Source organism: Heloderma suspectum, chromosome 12 (genome assembly GCF_057233095.1).
Source record: "Heloderma suspectum isolate Gila_16-S chromosome 12, 16-S_ref, whole genome shotgun sequence".
Classification (NCBI taxonomy): Eukaryota; Metazoa; Chordata; class Lepidosauria; order Squamata; family Helodermatidae; genus Heloderma; species Heloderma suspectum.
The window spans coordinates 33,769,659-33,783,899 of record NC_139469.1 but is presented as its reverse complement, the minus strand read 5'-3'; the positions used below and the strand labels follow the sequence as shown (position 1 = coordinate 33,783,899).

At 50.0% G+C, this 14,241-nt stretch overlaps 1 protein-coding gene across 1 annotated transcript in view; it reads right to left on the bottom strand.

Annotated features, from left to right (window-relative positions):
* The window catches only part of SYNGR3 (synaptogyrin 3), a 37,350-nt gene extending 28,977 nt beyond the window's left edge, over positions 1 to 8,373 (bottom strand). The window contains exon 1 of the mRNA XM_084819015.1: positions 8,191 to 8,373. Within this exon, the coding sequence (XP_084675141.1) occupies positions 8,191 to 8,289 (99 nt within the window). The 5' untranslated portion in view covers positions 8,290 to 8,373. The remainder of the gene's footprint in view (positions 1 to 8,190) is intronic.
* Positions 8,374 to 14,241: the final 5,868 nt, after the last annotated feature.

The window sequence follows — 14,241 nt, the reverse complement described above, 5'->3', positions numbered from 1 at the left end:
GCCTGAAGAGAAGCTTAACTTTGTTAATACAAACTTGTAGATAGCTACTGGCCTGGTTGCCTGGGGTGAGTAAGATCACCAGCAGGTGACAAGGTGCAGAAACTTCTGCATATTGGAAGGAAGTTCTTGGGTAGCTTTTCTTTCAGGTGATCAACGTGCCACAAATGACTGGCAACAAATAGGCTTGGCTAGACTAGTCAGAATTCGGGTGGTCTTGTTAATTTTTCCTGCACTTATCTCGAAGGTTGTTTTAAAGCCAAGCCAAATATCAAAGAGACATTTGACTGAGTCTTGCCTATAAAGGTCATTTCCTTGTTGCCACTGCTATTATTGAATAAAGTTTCTTAGTTCTGAAATTCATTAATTTATCTATTTAAAATATTTATAACTGCCTTTGCCAAGCTGTGTCTGAGGCACCTTTTCTTAGGAAAGGAAGATCTGGCCACAGAGATTCATGCCTTAATCACCTCTAATTGAATTACCATATTGCTAGGTGGGGTTGCCCTTGGAAAGCATTCAGAAACTACAGCTAGTGCAAAATGCAGCAGCTAGATTTTTGTCAGGTGTGTGTACTTTGTAAACCGCATTACACTAGTCTTAAAACAACTTCACTGGCTTCCAGTTTCGCTCTGGGCGCAATTCAAGGTGCTGGTTTTGACCTACAAAGCCCTAAATGGTTTGGGGCCAGGATATCTGTGGGACTCCCTTCTTTTATATGAACCTGCCTGTAACCGATGGTCATCATTGGAGGTCCTGTTATATATCCCACTACCTGAAGAGGCTAGGTTGGCAGGTACTCAAGACGTGGCCTTTTTGATTGCGGCACTTCTCCCGAAGGAGGCGAGATTGGCTCCCTGCGTGTTCTGCTTTAAATGGGCAGTAAGGGCTGCTCCGTTCTGGCAGGCTTTCAGTGTCTAATGCTTTGCCATTCTTTAATTTTAAGTCCGCTCGTACATTTCATGCTATGCTTTTGTTCCTTTGGTTCTATGTGAAGTTTTAACATCTTTACTGTACATCACCCCGAGTGCCTGCTAGACAGAGGGTGCAATTTTATACATCTAATGAATAAAAAATTAGAGTGAGCCCTCCTGAAACAGCATAAAACAAAACTGCAAAACACAATAAACCAATGAGAACAACGTGAAAGCAAAGATAAAATCAAAATTAAGAGCTAAAACTGAACAGTAATATACACACAACAGCCCCAATAGAATCCAAACTCAGATAAACAAGTGAGTCTTCGGGGCACCCAGAAGGCCTGTAATGCCGGGAGCTGTAACTTTTATATGGCAAACATATGACAAAAGTAAGCTCAAAACTACAATCACCTCCCTATATTATACAACAATCTGCTGAAAATAAATATAAACACCCAGATGCAGTGAAAAATGTATGTGTATTCATTCAAGCATCGTGAGAGACATTTTACACACGGACTATAGCTTGCTGCATGAAAGTTCCTTCTGTGCAAGAATGTAATCGCTCTTTCAACAACTGCCCTCAGGCACTACAGGAGAAGGCTGTCCCCTTCTCTCTTACAGGGTTTATATAAAGAAAGAAAAGCCCAAACCTACTCTAGATGAGAACAGCCTTCCCCAACCTGGTGCCTTCCAGATGTTGTAGACTACCACTTCCAGGATTCCTGGCCATTGGCCATGCAGGCAGGAGCTGACAGGAGTTGAAGTCCAAAACATCTGGGAGCACACCAGGTTGGGGAAAGCTAGATTAGAACTGCCACTTTTTCCTTTCAGCATCCTTTGGAAAGTGGAGAGTCTTCTGTTCCCATTCTTATACGCTGTGACTGCATGAATTAAGGAGCACAAAGGTCTTAAAGGATAAACTAATCTATGATAAGTGGTCTTGTGAATGCTCCCATGCATAGATGTATTTCCTGAAACAGACTGTACATGAGGTTATTCACATGCTTAAAGTGAAGCAGCGGCTTAATTGCTTTTGTTGATTCAGCTGTACATTTATGTTATGTCTTGCTTCATACACATATACACAGTAAGGAGTGAGCAGCTAAGATATGGAAGGAAGAGAAGGCGAGCCCCTCAAATTGGACTGAGTCCCTTGGACCACCTGTGGTCTATTCCTAATCTAATTCAAATGTCTATTTCCTCCTTTCCCACGCTGTTGAAACATAGGTTGTAAATTTCTCCTGGCAGAGACCTCTGGGTGTGTGCACTTATGCTGTAAAGCAGCATGTACGCTGATGATGCTGTATAACTACTAGAAAGCCAATGGTGGCATCGTGGTTAGACTGTTGGACCTAGACCAGGGAGGCCTGGGTTCAAATCTCTGCTCGGCCATCAAGCTCCCTTCATGATCTTGGACCAGGCACTATTTCTCAGCCTAACCTACCTCGCAGAATTGTTGAGGATAAAGGGGAGGGGGAGCAGAGTCCACATACACCATCCTCTGCTCTTGCGGGGGAGGGGGGAGTGGCATAAAAGTATTAAATAAATTATATTGTTAACACTTCACATTCCCTCTGGACTGAGGGAGACTTGCTGTGGCCTTTTGCCCTGGTTCAGAGATTCTCTCAAAATATATTGTCGATATGCTGGCCACCTCTGATTACTGATGGACTGTATTTATATTTAGATTCCTCATGAAATCAAATACCATCATGGAGCAAGCTTGACCCTTCACTCTCAGTATGGGTGATACAGAATTCTTATTTTTAAGAAACACTCAGACACGATTTGTCTTTTTACTACAAAAGTATCAGCCTAACAGCACTAAATGCAAAGGCTGGTGCATGCATAAATTCAAACATATAAAGCATTCAAGATCATTCTAAACAAGGGCTTTCAAGCAGAGTCAAGCACATTTGCTAGTTTGCAATGATGATCAGTATCAAGTTCACCTGGCTGATTCTACACGCAACATCTCGGGGAAGCTGATCCAAGAGGGTCGCTCCCGCTGTTGCGTGTTCCGAGTCTCCTTTACATACTTTCGGATACTATATCTTCAGACTATTTTTATTATAGGGGGTTGGACTCGATGGCCTTGTAGGCCCCTTCCAACCCTACTATTCTATGATTACTTTATGTTGCTTATCTAAACATTCTAAAGATGCATTTCTACCCTAAATCTTTGTACGTCTAAATCCGACTGCTGAATCTGAAAGCTTCTTATAAAGATAAATAACCGTAAAAACAGCTAAACACTTTAGCTGTCCTTGATATGTTATAGGTGTTTGTGACACAAAATATTTCCTTGATTGCATCCTGTCTTGTTTCCTTATTATACATCTGTTGCATTTTACGATCTGGGGTGAGCTGTCTGGTTACTTTATCTGATGGCCTACCTGACTTTGTTATGAAGCTAAGTGTTTCACAGCACCCTCTTTGCAATGCTAAGAGGAAGACTATAAATTTAACATGGGCCCCTCTTTGTTTGGATCCCTTATCAGTAAAGGGTGCCAATGATCCATCTCCGATGGGCTGGCATTGCTGTTTCTCATCTGGCAAACCTCGGAGATGAGACACCTTTATTACTCATGGATCAGGAGGCCAAGCTGTGTTGCATTAGCCACTGGAAACCCATTTTTAATTCCAGAATTCTCTTGCAGCATTTGATTGTAGAATTTCCTAATTGGACAGTGGGGGTTAGATGATGCAGATATGGAAGATCTGCCTGAGCTGTCACACTCCTGATGTGGCACGGGTTCAGCTCAAGATGACTTGGCTCCAGGACCAGCTTTCAGCCCCAGAACACATGAAAGTAGGTCAGAAGACACTTGCGCATGCTCCAAAGATGAACACTCCATTGGCCCCTTTCCAAATCCCATCATTCCTGTTCTTCAAGGATACAAAACAGGATACTTACCTTGCAAGTAAGTCCAGAAAGCTTACTAGCCCACAACAATATTTACTAGCTTAACTGTCCATGAGCAAAGAGCTCAATATGAGCTGTTAAGCCAGCAAAGGTCTGGGAGGAGGAAAGGAAAGGTTCCTCCCGTGCAAGCACCAGGTCATTACTGACCCCCAGAGGGACGCCGCTTGCACTGGCATTTTCATGGCAGACTATAGCGGGGTGGTTTGCCATTGCCTTCCCCAGTCGTGACTACCTTTCCACCAGCAAGCTGGGTCCTCATTTTACCAACCTCGGAAGAATGGAGGGCTGAGTCGACCTAAGCCGGCTACCCGAGACCCAGCTTCCACTGGGATCGAACTCAGGTCGTGGGGAGAGTTTTGGTTGCAGTACTGCCGCCTACCACTCTGCGCCACACGAGGCTCTCTGGGAGGAGACAGAAGGCTTATATATGTGGTCAGCAACTTTTCTCCCTGGGTCAGTGATTGCAGCTGGGGCTTCTCCCTCCTCCTGAGTAGACCCTGGGCAAATGGCTATTCTGGCGGCCAGGCAAGCACTCCCATGATGTCTCCGATTCTTCCCCCTGGTCCACCGTAACCTGGAGAGCCATGAGATGAGGGAGGAGAGTCGGGCAACAAGGCAGGGCATGGGATGGGGTCAAAGGGATTTTTTCGGGGACCAGGCAAGACATCCCTGTTGTGCTAGGGCTCCTCAGGCTGCCCTGCATCTTCTGTGTGAGTGGGGTTTGCTGTGGAATCCCAGTGCTCCTCTGAAGAGGCCAGGAGCCTGACACAGCTATATTAGTCATTTGGTGGTTGGACTCGATGGTCATATAGGCCCCTTCCAACCCTACTGTTCTATGATTTCTGGTACAACACATGGAGGGGGCAGCGGGAAGGACTGAGTCTTTCCCATTTTACAAACCTTGGTCACAAGTCAGACAATTCTTACTTCACCACAGGCAAGCAGGGTAAGTGGCTATTTGCAAGAGAGTCTATCAAACGTACTCCATCCTTCTCCAATGGAGAAATATCATCCATCTCCTCCTCAAGGCAAGCCATTTGCACAGATGGAACATTCCATCCAGCACTGATTTTTGAAAGAAGCTATTTCATTACCAACTATCAGGCCTGCCACCTCTTAATCCTCTGAGCCTCTGCTCTGTTTTAAGGCGGGAGAGCCTCAGAGTCTGACCATGTGCAAAGTGCCCATCTCTCACCACTGAGTCAACCAGTCCACCTTTTCTGGTCTTGGATTAGAAACCCAAGGACAGCCAAGAAATGGAACATACAGTTTGCCATTGTTCAAACGGAGATGTTGTGCCTGGAAGTTATGACCCCAGCTTGGAACTTCAAAGGTGTGGAGGCTGCCTGTAAAGCAAGGACAGGCCAACCATCAGTGATCTACAGCCAATCCTGGACAACGGCATTTCTCTCTCCCAGGCCTTGGTGGTAGACAAGCCCCTAAGCTAACACAGCTACTCACCAACAACAAGAGGATACACAATGGAGACACAAACACAGGGACAAAGGTGGGCAAGTTGTGTCTTTCCAGATGTTTTGGCCTTCAACTCCCAGCCAACAAAGCCAATGGTGAGGGATGATGGGAGCTGTAGGCCAAAACACCTGGAGGACCCCACATTGCCCAGCCCTGCATAACAGGCTCAGATGTCAACTCTGTCTCCATACCCACTGTGGCACTACTTCTTGCAGGACCTAATAATATCCACCACAACATCAGAGGCTCATCTTCCTGCTTCCCTTCCAAGGCAGCATATGCAGTCACCTGCCAAAAATGTCCTTCTGCCTTCTACATAGGTCAGACAGGACAAATCTGACATCAGGAAGGGCAACATTCAAAAACCAGGGGCAAGAGCACATTTCAGTCTCCCAGATCATCAGCTATGACACCTTCTTGCCACCTAAGTTGATGAACCAGTTGCCTTTTTAGTTTAGGACCCTCTTTTCTTGGGGAGGATTGCCAAAGCATGCAGTTGGGTATTTTTTAAAAATGCTGAATTCTTTCCAAGGAGCACCCAAGGGGGCATGCTCCAGGATTAAGGCTCTAAAATTTATTTGTTATGAAATTGTTGTAAACCACCCAGAGAGCTTTGGCTATGGGGAGGTATAGAAATGAAGTTGTTGTTGTTGTTGTTAACACTCTGATGTTGACCTGAAAATAGCCATTCTCCAAAAGCATCTTTTCAAAGGGAGACTCCAGTGTGAAATTGCTGAACTGGAACTTATGAAGAAGTTTTACTCGATCCACTTGGGCTTGAATCAAGATAATGGTAGCTTGTCCCACTACACGTGTTAATTAATTTAGGGTGCAATCCCATGCATATTTAGACAGAAAAAAAATCCTACAACTCCTAGCTTTCCCCAGCCAGCATGCTGGGAGTTGTAGGAATTTTTTCTGTCTAAACATGCATAGGATTGCGCCCTTAGTAATGCTAGGATGACTGTGTTATCATGAAATACTGCTTAAGCTTTGCATAGAATTGCCACAGACTTTTTTTTTTTTTTTTTTTGCATTTCATGACCATTTGACCCCACTGTTACATTTTTTTCCTCCTCACCTGCCAACGGAGGATAACACTTCAGGTATCTGATGAACTGGACACCAGCCCGTGAAAACCCATGCCATAGTAAGTCTCTTAGGCTGCAACGCTGGCTGGGAAATGCTGGGAGTTGTAGGCCTTTTCTCTGTCTAAACATGCATAGGATTGCGCCCTTACTCTTTAAGGTGCCACAAGCCTCTTCACTGTTTTTGTTGCTGCAGCTGGAGCTGGAGCTGTACCTGGGAGGCACTGCTTCAAGGGAGAGATGCTGTTCCAATGAAGGCATTTTTTTTCCTCATCTGCTCTGCCCATCCCCCTGCCTGGGTGGGGTGGGAGGCTGTAGATTATTCTAGCTCGCCTCTGGCACTGTTGCTGATGGGTTTTTGCTTTGGATACGTAGAATGTCTGTTTGGGCGGCGGGGGGGGGGGTTGTTTGTTTAGTTAAATAGTTGTGATATTTCTGCTTTAAACTTGTATTTCATGTATCGTTTGAATATTGTACTTGTATATTTTTGTGAGCAGCTTTGGGGCAGGGGGCTATCTGCTCATGTTATTTATTCTGTACATCAATGGTGCTGTCTAAATAAGGAGTATTAAATTCAAATGGAAGGCTGAATGCCCCACCCAGCAGACACCCTGGAGCCATCTGGGAAGTTATCTGCTCCTTTAAACGTACAGTATGAACATCACAAAAAAATTAGCCATACAAAGATTTGCTTTCCTGAATTGAGGAGACCCCAAGAGCAGCCCCCAACGCTAGCTCTAGTCTACAAACAAGGAATAGGTCAGTACCCGGGATCCCCTTGAAAGGCGTCGGCTGATGACGGCCTGCCACTAGCGCAAAATGTGTGTGGGGGGGTGCCATGTACAGCCACTGGGAACCCCTCCAGGCCCTATCAACACCCCTGATATTATACCAGAAGGGTGCACCCATCCTTTCCGCGCGCCCGCGCGCGCGCACGAGGCCTTGGAGAGATGCCGGGCTGACTTCGCGCCCCGCCCCGGTCCTTGGCCCATCTTTCTGTAGCCTTCCAGCTAGGCAGTTTTCCAACAGCGACCCCCCCCCCCGCTCGCCGTCGAAGCTGCCGTCATTTCTCGTCTCCAGGGACGGAGAAGCGAGGGAGCCAGCACCGCCGTGGTACCGCCCGGCCCTTCCCGGAACCAGGGCAGCGGCGCGGGCGCATCCAGCCGCTGGGGCTTCCACGCAGGCGGCGGCAGAAAACGCCTCCTGGCCCCAGGCTTTCGCCCGCGCGCGCAGCGTTCGTTTGCAAGTCAGAAAGGTCGGGCGGGGGCGAGCGCCCTCCGCCTCTTGCCCGCACGGCCCGGGGCGGGGGCAGGCAGGCAGCCGGGGACGCCCCCGAAGGCTCCCTCGCCCCGCTGGCGGCGGGGCGCGGGAGGGGAGGCCGCCCGGCCCAGGAGAGGGGCTGCTCTGGCCCCGGTCCCCAGCCCCCGCCCTCCCGGCGCGCGGCTTCCCCGCATCGCCATCCCCGCTGCTCCGAAAGCGGGCTTCCGGGGGGCGTCGCGTGGGCCCGGCCTAACGAGCCGGCGAGCGGCAACGGGCCCGTAGCGCGCGGCGCAGAACGGCCCGCCCCGTGCCTGTCCGCCGAGGCGAGGCGAGGCACGGCACGGCACGGCACGGCACGGCCGGCCTCTTGCGCGGCAGGCGGCCCGGCGCGCCCTCCTGCCCGGGCACCTGCGCTCCCCGCGGCGCCCCGCTCGCCCGCAGACCCGTGCCTCCGGGCCGGCCTTCGAAGGCGCCCGGCCCGGCCCGGCCCGCGCGCGAGGCGCCGGCGCCGCTCCTGCCTCACCCCAGCCAGCATCCTCAGGAGGGTCTGAGGCCGCTGGAGGAACTCCAGGGGCTCCACCGCCGCGCCTGCCCTGCCGGCTCCGAAGGAGGCGCCCTCCATCGCTCCTCCGCGGGCGCCCTCTCTGCGCCGCCGCTGCCCCGGCCGCCCGGCGAAGCTGCCGCGCCGCCGCCGCCGCACTGAAGAGCCGCGCCGAGCAGCGGGAGCCGGCGCCTGCCTCCGCTCGCAGCGCGCGCTCGCGCCAGCCTCGCCGGCGGCGGCGGCGGGCGGGGACGGGCAAGCGCGCGCCCCCGCCCGCCCGCCGGCCCGAGCGCCCTGCTCCCCCCCGCCTCGCGCGCAGCCCCGGCGCCCGCGGCCCCGCGCCCTGCTGCGGCCGCGGCCCCCTCACCGCCCCGTCGAGCGTGTGCCCCCCCCGTTCCCTAATGTCATGGACGGCTCCGCGCTTCTGCGAGCCAAGGGGGCGGCCAGAACCATGGGACAGGCAGGGGAGGCGAGCTTGGGAACGATGGCCATGATGGATGGTGGTGACGAGAAGGAAGGCGGCGAGGAGCGCCTTACTCCGGGAGGCGGGGGGGAAAGCAGGAATCGGGGCTCCGGGCGACTTCCCGGGAACGCGAAGGTGATAAGAAACGGGACGGCGCTCTTCGTGGAGTGTTTCTAATTCAAAGGCTGCCCGGCTGCCCTCCTGCCACCGCACCCGCCCAGAGAAAGCGGCCGCCCAAGGCAGCGCACGAAAGTGGCGCATGTTCCTGCCAGGGTGGGGCCTAGCATTAGGCGCAGTGATGGTGCATCGTGCAGATGATCTGGAGAGTCATGACAGAATTATTATTATTATTATTATTATTATTTTAATTGTTGTCCTCTAGGGAGAGGTGCTTGTGCTGTTTCCTGCCTCAGGTGCCAAAATAACTCCACCAGCCTTGGGCAGCATAGACCGTGATGGTGGAGTGCTTTGGCCAGACCCGACTCCACCGCATGCTCGCTTGCACGGCCGGCCCTACCGTTAGGCCAAGTGGTGTGGCTGCCTCAAGCAGCAGATTCCGGCCTCCCTGTCACCAGTGTTGAAGTAAGAGTCAACGGCCAGGCCTGGCGCTTTCTGAATGTGGAATGGGAGGGCGCCATCTTCACCTTCACCTCAGGCAGCAAAACAACTTGGGCTGTCCCTGCTTCACACCGTGGATCGCTCCTTTAGAGTTCTGATTGAAACCCAGAGCAGATTTACCACCCCACGGGTATCGGCGCCACCAGCCTCCACTGGGCAGGGCACAAGGACAATAGCTCTCTCCTGCTAGTGTTGCTCAGCAGCTGCTAACCCTGGAGGTAGCATATAGCCATCATCTGGACTAGTAGCCCTTGACAGCCTTCTCCTCCATGAATGTCTCTAATCTCCCTTTGAAGCCATCCAAGTTGGTGGCCGTCACATCTTGCGGTAGCAAATTCCATAGTTTGACTGTGCCGCTACATGAAGAAGTCTTTCCTTTCGTCTGTCCTCAGTCTCCCACCATTCAGCTTCACTGGATGATTCTGTGTTCATATAAAGCAGGGGAACCTCTGGCCCTCCTGGGGTCACAATCCGGCCCTCCTGGTTTCTCCAGATAGCCACACGCCCACACCCCCTTCCCCAGACCTCACCCCTTTCCCTCCAACTACCAATCCTTTGGTGGTTTGCAGCTTTTGTGCAGTTTTTTTCCTGATTCTAAAAGGTTGAAATGCTTCTCCTAAGGCTTAGCTATTGGCAGTAACAGTTTTAAGCTACAACATGCTAGTCTTTTTGTATTTTTGGCCCCAGCACCCTGAGAGCTTCTCCAAAATCAAATTTGGCCATCTGGCTGAAAGAGGTTCGCCTCCCCCACTCTCTCTCTCTCTCCCCCTCTCTCTCTCACACACACACACAGGCATCACAATATTGGCAGTTTTGTTTTCGATCCCTTTCCTAATGATCCCGAACTTGGAATTCATCTTTTTCACAGCTGCCACACACTGGGTTGATATTTTCATTGACCTACCCATCACAACGTCCACCACAATATCTCTTTCTTGGTCAGACACCATCAGTGCATATGTGAAGGTAGAATCTTTTGTACCTATGTGCATCACTTTACAATTACTTACAGGGTGTGCCATATGTACCTCCCCCCATGGGTGTTTTTGCTCTGAATGTGCCACCACACAGCAGCAGCAGCAGCAAAAAGACACACAGTAAGTGTGTGAGGAAATAAGGGGTGCAGGGAACACGCACCTTGTTTCCCAGCAGAATCATACTCCCAGAAGCCTCCCAGGAGCACAATTCTGCTTGCAAACAAGGCGCACACTCCCCACACATCTTGCTCTCTTGGACATTGCCCACCTCCGACGTACACCAAGCTGCATTTTATTACCCATTCTCCCAGCATGGAGAGATTCTTTTGGATCTCTTTGCAATCCATTCTCGTTTTTACCACCAGAATGATGTGATGTCATGCCTAGCGGGTTTAGCCTAAAACAGTACAACTAGCTAAAGTATAGACTCACTAAAAAGACCATTAAATATGTTTTAAAAGACATACACACAAACCACTCAAAAACACTTGCCAAAAACAGGCGGGTATTTCATCTATGTATATCAAGGGTTCCACAGATACTTCCTTCTTTCTTTTCCGCTGTCTCCAACTTATTTGCATGCTTCAGTTCATGCATTCAGTTGCAAAGTTGCCTCCCACGAAGGGTTTTGGGTTTTTTTTAATTATTATTTTGCATTTCTACATGTCAGTGCCCCTTTTTTTCTTTTCTTCTGCAGACCTTTCATTAGTAGCCTGCTGCTGCTTGCATTGCACTGGGTGGGGGGGGGGCAAGAAAGGTCCCTCAGGCCACTTTTAAGAAATCAGACTAATTTGGGGATATAGATGACAAAAAAGAGGGCAGCTGGACAGGTTCAGTGTAAAGGAGGAAAAGATTTTTTCATGGCATAGATTTCTGTTAAGGACTTTTCTTGCCTTTTGTTTGTTGCACAGAGGGTAGAGTTTCAAGACAGGTCGGAATATAAGAATAGCCCTGGGAAAGGCCCATCTTGTTGAGCAGCCTCTTCTCCATGGTGGCTGGCCAGATGTCCCTGGGAAGCCCACAAGCATGGCCTGAAACCATCCACCCTCTCCTGTTGTCTGTCTCCAGCAGGTGGGATGCCTTTGAACATGGTGGTTCCAACATAGCCATCCCAGCTAGTGGCTGTTGATAGACCTCTCCTCCTCCATGAATGTTGCTAAACCCCTAGGGTGGGATCTACTGGTAGGCAGTTCTGCAGGTGATTTGTAGTAGATCAGCAAGGGTTTCTGACTTTCAGTGTCTTGCCAACAGCAAGTGAAGGTACAAGTAAAAAAATCTGCCATTGCTGATGTTACATCAAGACCTAATGCCCAGGGGTGGTGAAAACAACTTTCAGCCAAACTGAATTTTGGAGAAGCTCTTGGCCACATTCCAGCGGTGGGTGGGACCACAGGCCAAGGGGCCAAAGGGGGAGGAGGGAAAAATACCCCACCCCCCAGCTCTTACTCTTGGTAACTAAGCCTCAAGAGAGGCATTTCAACACTTGAGAATGGGGAAAAAACTGTGCATAACCGCCAAACAAAACCATAAGTCAGGAAACCACCAAATTATTGACAGCCTTCTGGGGAACTTGGGCCTGAGTTCAGCACCCCTGTCTTTTTTTAACCACTTGTCTCTCAGCCTCTGTGATCCTCGCTTGCACAATATTAGCTTTAATTAATTGGCTTTGACCAGGTCCTGGTGCAGCTCTGCTGGCCAGTTTTGAAGTGTGGTGAACTGTAGTAACTCAGATGTAAATTTGAACTTTTATGCACAGTTCATCCCAGTGACTGGGTTTGCACAACATGCTAACCCGCACAAAGTGTTAAACCGTTGTTTGTTTGTTGAACCATGGGTTAGCCAAGGCATTTTCTGCAGGGTGGCTTGTTAACCATGCAGTGTGGCTTATTTTTCTTGAGCAAGCCACCTTGAGAACCCATGGTTTGTTGCTGGGTTGTTCAGGGTGGTTAACAAGCCACCCTGTGGAAAATGCCCTGGGTTCAGGCAACACGCTAACCCACAGTCCAACAAACAGCCCACAGTTCAACAATAATCCACACTCAACAACTGAGTGTGTGTTAGCATGTTGTGTGAACAGCACTGCCGTGAGTGTAGTAGCTAACTGACCACCATTTTGCACCTAGATTCCAGAAGTCCTGTCTTCTGTTATTATTTATTTGTGTCATTTATCTCACATCATAAGGGTGCATGGCGCTTTGCGGAGCACAAGAGGATAGATCCCTGCCCCTAGGGGAAACGACAGGAGAAGGAAACGGAGGCAGGTGTAAACAGATAAATACTTGAGGTTGTTTCAGTTGAATGTGTTACAGGCTGCTAGTTACAGGCTCCGTCACCGTCAGACAAGGAATAAAGTATATCCTGCAAACATGGACAACTGCCCACGTCTGATAAGCTGCTAGCCGCTGCCCTGTCTTGGACTTACATTATGCTGGGACATTCTCCTCATCGTTTATCTCCCGGGCTGAAATTGAGGGGCATGTCTCCATTTAAAAGTAGGATGAGAGAGAGGGGAGAGAATAACTAGGAAGCAAATATACACAGAAATGGCGGGGGGGGGGGAATAAATTCCTGATGGCTGGGCACCAGATATTTTGAGTACCTAGGCAAGCAAACTTGCTCTTGGGACTTACCCTTTACTCTGGTAGTACCAATCACAGACAGGGCACTGTACAAAATCCAGAAGTCATCTGGTCTCCTTCCCAAAGGGCTTACCATTGTGGAGGGCTGGAGCTCACTGGCCAGGCCCCTGCCTTCCATGCATTAGGCCCCAGGTTCAATCCCTGGCAATTCCAGGGAGGGTGTGAAAAAGACCTGCCTGAAAAAAACCCTGCCAATCAATGTCAACGGTACTGGGCTACATGGACCAGGGATCTGACTCAGTGGGCCTATTCACACGCGCACGGGGGAGGGTGGTTAGGGGAATTACGGGAGGGGGATAGCAGAACCGCTACATGTGGGCCCATCAGACAACCGGGAACCATGTGGCACCGCATGGTTCCGCCAACCACCCCCCCTCCGTAGTTACCAGGCGAACTTAACCGAGTGAGTTGCTCGCATCCAGACACCCTCTGGATGCGAACAGGCTCCCGGCAGCCACGCCATTGTCCAGAATGGCTGCACAACCATCGAGAAAGTCGGCAGCAGCTAGACCATCACCCACAGTAGCGGATGCTGTAGGTGGCAGACTCTGTGGTCGCAGCCTGGAGGTCCTCCAGAGCCCGTTTAAGCCACCAGGAAGCCCACCATGCATAACGATAAGCCACCCCAGAGCCCCTTAACCCTTTGCAGGGGGTGGTTACCTGGATGGCTTAGTAACCATGCGAAACGTGGCTTTCTCCCCTCACACAACACGCTAAGCCACTGTGCTTACAGGAAATGCCCCAACCACCATGGCTTAGCGTGACGTCTGAACAGGCCCAGGATAAGGCAACTTCCAATGTTCTGTGATTTGCGTTAGGTGGACAAGGCAAGGGTGGGGTGGAGAAAAAGGCACCAAGGGCTGGCGCATAATCAGTGGGAATGAGGAGAGTAAGGCTGGGAGTGGAGGAGGAGACAGGGAAGGTGGTGTGGAAGAAATAGATGTTTGTTTGCTTCCTAATTTAACTCAAAAGCTGGGCTAGCATAGTGGGTATGAGACTGAGCTGTGACTCAGAGAGTCTTTTGTTCAAATCTCGCCTCTCTCATAGACTATCAGGGCGGCCTTATGTAAGCCACTGCTCCACCCTTTTGTCTCTCTCAGCCACCAGTCCCCAATCTATAATATGAGTTCATAATAGTACTGAACTACCTTGTAGGGTTGTTGTAAGAATCACAACAACTTTGGCTGAAGTGCTTTGCATACTTAAAAAAGCATTATATACATACTAAGAATTAATATTCATTGTTTATATGACACAGCCTCTGCTGTTCACACAGCACTCAGAGCAGCTGACAAAACAGATTTCAAACACCAGCTTATAAACCACTATGAAAATC